Raw genomic sequence first — 9,226 nt, 5'->3', positions numbered from 1 at the left:
CTTGATGGGGTCAGTAGCACTTTATTATTTATTTGAATATGCTAGTTAATGTTTTTAATAATGGGCAATTAATCTATTATCCATATCTGGATAATAGTTATTTTGCACATTATTGTACTGTAGGTGTTGGGGGGGGGGGGGGTGTATGTATTGAATGTATAGGCCAGGTTTATTTTTTTTACATTCAGGGTTTGTTCCGTGGTTCCGCGTGAGACCTCTGGAGAACACCTGTGCTTTTCTCGGGTATCTCACGGGTATCAGGCTGGTGGTTCCACGGGTGACACATGCGGGGATGAAGCGGTGGTCCCACTTCTGTGGGGGCACCGCAGACCCGTAGTGAGCACCCGTGAGTTCCCCAGTCCCCCGTGGGAACCACCCGAGGCCCCGCAGACACCTGTGGGTCTGACCCGGGGCTCCCAGACATCCTTGGGCCTACCGTGGGGACCCAATTGTGGCCCATGGTGACCCAAGGAGACCACCTGCGGGCCATGGTGCTTGCGGGACCCACCTGTTTGAAAAGGGCTGCTGGTACCCTGTAGGTCTGTCAGGTGCCCCGCCAGCCCATCGGGGACTCGCGTGGGTCTGCGTTATGAACCCTGTATGTAAAAGGATAAATCTTGTATTTATGGGGGGCACAGGGGGTGGGTAATGTATTTAATAAATATAATGATGTTTATTGTGGGTCACTGTATTGTTTTTATTGTGGGTACTGGGGGTGGGGGGGGGGGTCCCCAAGGGTATGTGGGTAGGCCTCCCTTGTGGGTAGTGGGTGAGGGGGGTTAGGCCTCACGGGGTGAGGGGTTAGTGTGGCAGGGTATTACAATGAATTTCCTTTAATAATCCTAACTGATTTTATAATCTAAATCATCCAATGCCAATGAAATACCTCACATTCCAATCAATACATTGCATTTACATTGTATTTATGATGCATAAAATCTATGCACCATATACATTCTGCAAATGAATGTGAACAATATCATTGCAAGCTAAATACAAATACTGTACCTCCAAACAAGTAAACTATTTTAACCAATCAAGTAAACAAAAATCAATATATAAGTACCAACTGCTGCTGTGTGTGAATTTTTTTTATTTTGGGTAGCGGGGGTGGGTGAAGGGGGTATTAGCCCCAGCGGTGGTTGTTTAGGGCTTGCGGGGGTGGGGGGGGTTAGCGGGTGCACTTAATACCGCTACGGTCGTGAAGGGGTTAAGTGCACCCGCAACCCCCCCGCAAGTCCTAAACTCACACCAAGGGCCAAATACCCCCTTCACCCACCCCCGCTACCCACAATAAAAAAAAATCACACACAGCAGCCTCACAATTAATAAATAAATCTAAATAAATAAATAAATCTAAATAAATAAATCTAAATAAATAAATAAATCTAAATAAATAAATATATATATTTACACATATATCCCTCTGCTTTGTTTACATGCCGCAGTCATGTGATCGGGACCTTTAAATGCAGAGGGATACCGGCACCTCCATAAAGGGGGCCATATCTCGGGAAGCAGGGGGTCCCCGGACCTGAAACCAACGCGGTTCAGCTCCAGAGACCCCCTGCACATCTACACTATGAATAAAAATGTATTTTAAATAATTTTTAATGTTCCGATGTTTGCGCAGAGAGAGCAGCGGATCTCTCTCTGCTGCAAACACATCTCGCCAGGGGACGGCCTATAGTATCATTGATGTGCATATACAGTACTGTAAGTGTACAGTACTCTATGTTAGGGGTTGTTATACAGTGTGTGTGTGTGTGTGTGTGTGTGTGTGTGTGTGTGTGTGAATATATGTATATGTGTATATATATGTATATGTGTATATATATATGTATATGTGTATATGTGTATATATATATGTATATGTGTATATATATATGTGTATATATATGTGTATATATATATATGTGTATATATATATTCTCACACACACACACACACACACACACACACACACACACACACACACACACACACACACACACACACACACACACACACACACACACACACACACACATATATAACACACACACACATATATAACACACACACACAATATATATATATATATATATATATATATATTGCATTACAATTCATGAATTTATGCCATCTGGCGGACACGCGAAGCATTGCAGCCTAGTAAATCCTGAACCATTATCAATTAACACATCAACCGCGCGTTAGCCGGGCATGACCCCTGGCTGGGAATGCGGCATGCTCCGGATGAACAGCGTCGCATTCCAGGGACATGCCAGGGACAAACCGGTGATTTGTTAGAATAAAGTGTGCCGCAACAGTATATTGTTCAAGACTAGGTTATTTAAAATACTCTATTGCCCTAACTTTTATTCTAATTTGATTGCCAAAAAATATGGTTGACATTGTATAAACCAGCAACATTAATGCTCTGAGGTGCAATGGCAGAAACTGCTGTTTCCTTTCTATAGCAATGGGGAGTTGAGTGTGCAGGTCAAACACCTGAATCTGGTAAGTGTAATCAGTTGTGCTAATGAGAAATATTTAGGCAGGCAGTTACTCAGGCACAATAGCCATTGACGAAGGGACAGATCAAGTACAGACAGGTCTAATATACATGTACTTGGGTTGTGTGATGGTTGGGTTGCTCTGTCACTATATATTTAAGCATGATGAACCTGGCTTACAGGAAATGGGTGTGTGCTTCTGTAATATTTCCCAGACATGGGCAATTGTGTAACACTGTGCTTAAGAGCATAGTACAGGCATACCCCGCATTAATATACGCAATGGGACCGGAGCATGTATGTAAAGCGAAAATTTACTTAAAGTGAAGCACTACCTTTTTTCCACTTATCGATGCATGTACTGTACTGCAATCGTCATATACGTGCATAACTGATGTAAATAACGCATATGTCACAGGCTCTATAGTCTCCCTGCTTACGCACAGCTTCGGTACAGGTAGGGAGCTGGTATTGCTTTTCAGGACGTGCTGACAGGCGCATGCGTGAGCTGGCGTTTGCCTATTGGGCGATATGTCCTTACTCGCGAGTGTACTTAAAGTGAGTGTCCTTAAAGCGGGGTATGCCTGTAAGTCATTTGATTTGCCATAGCAATACTGTACAACAAATGTGTTTATTTACATTTACGTGTGCGTATTTATTTATTTTTTAAATTACATCTTGTACTTTTTTCTTGTTAATATCTGTTTCTCTCCCCCCCCCCCCCCCGCCCCACCTTTGCCCAAAAAGTATATTATGGGTAGCATTTTAGTGTACAAAATATCAAGAAGGAAAAAATCATTCTCCAGAGCATTTCAGCTTGTTCTGGAACTGCAATTGTTTACATTGTAATGTCACTTAAGCTAATGTGGTTTAAGCTACTTGGGACATATTGTGTAGCCCCAATGACCAGCTGCCTTGCCGTAGAAGGTCTTCCACTGTAAGAAATGTCAGTACTGCTTTTGAATGTCGCCTGCTGTATTTCTGTAGTCTACATGATTAAGGCACTAGCCTCTGAAGTGGTAGAACAATGCTTCCAGACCTAATGTTTTTAGTCTCTCTGCTTCAGCTAATGACACTTCCTGTTCTCTGGGCCTGGGCTCTGTATTTGTATAGGGCTGCATATTCAGGAATCAGAAAATTTTTGCAGTCCTCTTTGTTTTTATTTTTCCCTCTTGCATTATATCTTTTCTGCTTGGGATGCAAATCTTATTATTCCATTGTTGTGTTTTTCCAGACCCGCATGCAAAGTTTGCAGCCTGACCCCAAAGCCCAATACAAAGGCGTTTATGAGGCTCTGAGAAGGATGATCTGCACCGAGGGTTTATGGACCCCTTTGCGAGGGATCAACGTGACTATGCTGGGAGCCGGCCCAGCCCATGCTCTGTACTTTGCCTGCTATGAGAAGATGAAAACCACCATAGGGGACATGATCAATCATTCTGGCAACAGCCACATGGCTAATGGTGATTACCTTATTTGCATCTTGTACTTGTATCGCTCTATTCACTTACAAAGAGGAGGAAGACGTTGCAGTGATGTTGCAATTACCCAATTACAGAAGGTTCACAAGAACGAAGTAATTTTTGTCCAAGATATCACTGGTTCGCTGATGCTGAAAATGAATCCGCTGTATGTTGATTGAGACGTTTTAGTTGCATGTGACTGGACCAGCATCTGAACATTGTTATGATGTGTTTTTACATTACATTATTCAAGTGTAACAAAAAAACTAAAGCTATTTCTATCTTTTAGGGGTCGCAGGAAGTTTGGCTACAGTACTTCACGATGCAGTCATGAATCCAGCAGAAGGTACTTTTAAAAATAATTATAGATTACGCCATCGCCCGTAGTTTGCATTTATTTTTAGGCCATGACTCATCGCTTTCATTTAGGCGTCAGGAACCCAAACTCTTCGGATAATGGATTCCATTCTCCTAAAGTTTAGTTTTTCTGTGATGTTCTAGCTCCCATCGTGTGTAACCTTTCCCTACCATTATTTTAATGACCAGTAGAAGAATGACTTGTTAACTTGTTTGTAATGTATCCGCCTTGTTCCATCTCTTTTTGCCTTTCTGTTTGTTTTTGCTGATCTCAACTGTGCTGCCCTAGTGGTGAAGCAGCGAATGCAGATGTACAACTCCCCATACAAGGGCATGCTGCACTGCATCCAGACTGTCCGAAGAAGAGAAGGAGTGGGAGCATTCTATCGCAGCTACACAACCCAACTTACCATGAACATTCCCTTCCAAGCTATCCACTTTATCACGTACGAGTTCACTCAGGAGCGGCTGAACCCACAGCGGCAGTATAACCCGGGCTCGCATATAGTGTCCGGGGCCATCGCTGGAGCTGTGGCAGCGGCAGCCACTACCCCCTTGGATGTGTGCAAAACCCTGTTGAACACACAGGAGAACCTGGCCCTCAGCTCGCTGAAAATCAGTGGGCACCTCTCTGGCATGGTCAATGCTTTCTGGACTGTGTACCAGCTTGGAGGGATGTCTGGGTACTTCAAGGGGGTCCAGGCACGGGTCATATACCAGATGCCATCCACTGCCATCGCCTGGTCTGTATATGAGTTCTTCAAGTACTTTCTCACTAAGCACAAGATGTAGGGTTCTCACTGATAGGTTGGCCCTTGAGTAGTAGGAAGTTGTCTTCTCGCGTTGGAGAATTTTTTTCACCTTATTCTTGGGAGAAAGCAGAAACTATTAACCCTTACCTGGGAGCTGGCGACGTGTTGCTTTTGCGTGCTATGACTTTTAGGTAGCGCAATTTCACCTTTTTGTGGTTAGTGTTGTCTTCAGAAGGTGGCAATTTCAAGGTGGGTCTGGAGGAGATTACAACAGCCCTTTCAAAAACTGTTTTTATGAAGTTCCTCTGAAATTGACCTTTTTGAGGAGTTCCTAAAACGTTTCTAGAATCTAAAAAAAAAAAAAAGGATAGTGAAACCAAACCATGTTTTCAGGATACCCAAGAAGTGAAATGCAATATATTTTGGTTATTCCCAGAACTTTTGTCTTGTATGGAGTTCTAGTGATCTGTTTGGGAACACTTGTGAATTACACTGGGGCACACAAATGTTACATCACTAATTAATCTCTTCTTTAAAGCTTTAAACTTTTAGAGTGCCGGTTTTAAAACCTCTTTAATGGAAGACACTAGCATTTTTAAATGAAGATCATATTTTGTATCTTTATCACATTTAGGGGCTTATGCAGAGAGGAACGTTATTTAATGTGAAAACAGCAGGAAAATAGCCACAGAATTGGAGCAAGTTATGGTCGTATGCTGAAAGCTGCGTTACCTCATTTTTCTGATGAGATTCAAAATTGCCAAGTTTTTCTGGCTAGATTGAACTCGCTATAATATAGGGCAGAATGGCGAGTTGCAGTGCATCTATGCTACCTGCATACCACCCTATTTTAACATGGCGAATTTACCAATCTCGCCACGTGTTTGGCAATTTTTAAAGTAAAGAAACCTGCTGTGGCGAATTTTATGAATCTCTCCATGTTCTCTGCAGGACAAGCTTCTCTGGTACGTATTTTCGCCAAAACATGGCGCTATTTCCCTTCTCTATCCTCTCTGCATAAGCCCCTTAGTTTGTAACTTGTAGTAGCTGGTGTACTGAAGGGGTTGGCAGAGCATTGCTGTGTGTGCTCTTCTCTGTAATGGTTTGCTGGACATGAGCATGTGGAAGAGTGTTAAATTGAAGAATCTTTCAGAACGGTGAAACATGGTATATATGGAGAGATTTTCAGAGAGGTCATTGGTCACAAACTTGCTGCTTGACTACAGCGAATTTTTTTTTTATACTTTGTTCTTTTATTTAATGTTTTTGATTATTTTTTTTTTTTCTAAAATCATGGATACGCACAAGTCATAAAGAAACTATAGGATATTGAAAAAATAAATATATTACAAATATATGATTTATATTAGCTCCTTTTGTGCTTTTGATGCAACTTTGGGACTCAGAGCACTGAGGCTATAGTGTAAAAATAGATTGATTAGCTACATAGAAAAATAGTTTTATTCTATCTAGATAATTTTATCGTTGTTTTAAATAAGGTAGGGACATTCTGTGTTTTTAGGAGACTGATTTTTTTTTTTTTTTTTTTTTACTATATGGAAACTTCCTGTCACTCAATTTGGTGGCTCCAGGAGCTGCAGCTTAGATGTATTTTAAGTTGTTCTGTCTTTCACTTGTCTTCCCTTTTGAAACTGCATTTAATCAATACTCTGATAAGACATTACGTGTTGGGGTAGTTTTATTTATACCTGTCCCACTAATTTCACATGCACACAGAAATATTGTAATAATTGGCTGAAATCTGTATTTCTGTGCAACAAGGCTGCCTTTCTTGCAGGTGTATGTTTGAATGCTTTCAGATCTGCAGAGCACCGTGTGTGGCTGACTTGATAATGCAGCTAATGAATGTAGTTCATTTTCTTCTGCTACTTTAGGTGCTTCAAATGCACCAATTTACAGATCTACTTTATCTACTATATATTTCTGAAAGCACTGTATGTCTGCATGGCCTGTGTCCCTCAGGCCAATGAGATTGCTCCCTTGGCCCGCCCGCCCCCGCACACCTCTCATTGGCCTGAGGCGGATTGACGGGCCACACACACACACACACACACACACACACACACACACACACACACACACACACACACACACACACACACACACCACCACCCCAACCCCGCTCGGCACCGCTACAGTCAGCGGGGGAGCGGAGCGAGCGCCCGGGACACAGCGGGGGACTCTCACCTCACCACGGCTCTCACCACCCATAGGCCACTCCCTCACCCGGCGCTCTCCCTCACCCCCCACCCGCTCACACCCCCTCACGCCCCCCACACACAGACCGCATGCCTCATTGGTAACACTCGGCAACACTGCCCACAGCCTCACCTCAAACGCCCCCCCTCCTCCACCTCACCTCTCGACACACCGAATCCCACCGAGTAACCGACGCCGACACACTGACCGACGCCTCTCACACGTTGCCAGGTACCGCATCATTCCCCCTCTCCTCCTCCACTCCCCCCCTCCCCCCCCCCCCACGGCCGGGCCGGGAAGACGTAACCGTCGCCACTGCCTCACACAAAATGACAGGTACCTCATCAAACCCCCCCCCACCCCCGGGAAGACGGGTAGCGCCAGCAGCTGTCACCACAACCCCCACCCGCAGCGGCGCCAGCAGGTATCGACCCCCCCCGGCCGGACCAGCGGCCAGGCCGGGAGGCCGGGAGCGCGAGCAGGTATCAACAACCACCCCCCACCCCCCTTCGCGACAGGGCAGAGGAAAAAGCAGAGGGGTGGGGGGAGAAGGGACACACACACACCACAACACATGAAGCTGTAAAGGAGGGGGGAACGGAGCTGGAAAGGGGTCGGGGGTCCGGACTGGTAAATGGGGGGGGAGGGGGAGGGAGGGACCGGACCTGTAAAGGGGGGGAGCTGGATTGATGGGAGCGGGGGACAAACAGAGAGGGGGAAGAGAGAGGGGGAAGAGCAGGAACATTACATCCCGGGCAACGCCGGGTCTCTCAGCTAGTCATTAATATAATACAGATACACCGGTACTTTCTGCTCTGTGTGCAACAGAAATACCTCAACATACGTCACTAGCGTCTGTGCATATCCTATACATTATAGTTACTCATTGCTCTGCATATAATGTGGATAAACTCTACTGCACAAAGAAAACCGTGCACTTTATTGTGTGCATGGCATAAATGAGCACTGCCCTGTACATGTCCTGATTTTATAGTTCCTGTATCTAATGATTAACTTCTATGTATTGTCTGGTGCCAGTGGAGAGACCTTTGCTGTCTTAAACACATGCACAAGGAAACTTTGTACAATTGATATTATGTTGGTCCATTAAGAGGTATTGCAGCCCTGACCGTATCTGGCCCATAATTACGAAAGGGTGCTATTTCAGAAGACTCCTTACAGCCTATTCACTTGAAGTTAAATTCCACTCTGACATCCTGCTAAAGGAAATACAGATCACATCGGACTAGAGGACAGAAAAACAAACCAAAGAAAAATGCACACATTCATAGATTAACTATTACAATGGGGGCTTTGCCCTAAAAAGTGAAGCAAACCTAAATAGGATAACTCTAGTCTATAAATTGACTACTTTACATCCAACCTACTGTATTGGATCAGCACCATGTTCATGTTGAGGTTTCTGTGGAACGGATTGTGAGGATTCATGCTGCAGTATTCTGGAGCATATTTTCTAAAAGATGATGTTCCAAAAAGCTCTTGCTGGTGCCAGTCGCTGCCCTATGGTATAGCATCGCCTGGGCCTGTGAGTCTCTTATAGACATGGGCATCTTCATTATGCTTTGAGTAGATGCTCTGCTGCTGTAATATTTGTGGTTTTCACTGTCCTAAGAAACATGCTTCCACTAATCCGATCCCCTTTGTACAGTAGTCTGAGATTTATTGTGTATTTTTACAGTTTGATACAAATTATGATAATTCATAGTGCTTCCAGTAATTTACACTTGTTTTATGTGACCACAGTGCTCTCATTCATCAGTCACAAATTACACCTGTCTCTGCTCAACCCAGGCAAGGTTCTTCTATGCCCATTATGGACTTGACAACATAAAGGAAGTTGAATGCAAAGGCACTCTATCTAGATCTTTGTGATGCTGGATCTGGAGACCTATGTATGGTAGGCTCTCTACTGCAC

The 9,226-nt window shown here is 44.1% G+C and overlaps 1 protein-coding gene across 1 annotated transcript in view; it reads left to right on the top strand.

Annotated features, from left to right (window-relative positions):
* LOC142481547 (mitoferrin-1-like) overlaps window positions 1-5,459 on the top strand; it is a 56,364-nt gene extending 50,905 nt beyond the window's left edge. Inside the window, exons 2-4 of the mRNA XM_075582935.1 lie at window positions 3,733-3,961; window positions 4,251-4,307; window positions 4,608-5,459. Coding sequence (XP_075439050.1) covers window positions 3,733-3,961; window positions 4,251-4,307; window positions 4,608-5,110 — 789 coding nt within the window. The 3' untranslated portion in view covers window positions 5,111-5,459. The remainder of the gene's footprint in view (window positions 1-3,732; window positions 3,962-4,250; window positions 4,308-4,607) is intronic.
* The last annotated feature ends 3,767 nt before the right edge of the window (window positions 5,460-9,226 follow it).

The sequence above is a fragment of the Ascaphus truei genome, unplaced genomic scaffold (genome assembly GCF_040206685.1).
Source record: "Ascaphus truei isolate aAscTru1 unplaced genomic scaffold, aAscTru1.hap1 HAP1_SCAFFOLD_279, whole genome shotgun sequence".
Lineage (NCBI taxonomy): Eukaryota > Metazoa > Chordata > Amphibia > Anura > Ascaphidae > Ascaphus > Ascaphus truei.
Note: the sequence above shows the minus strand (reverse complement) of the source record. Positions and strands in the feature narration are given on the sequence as shown.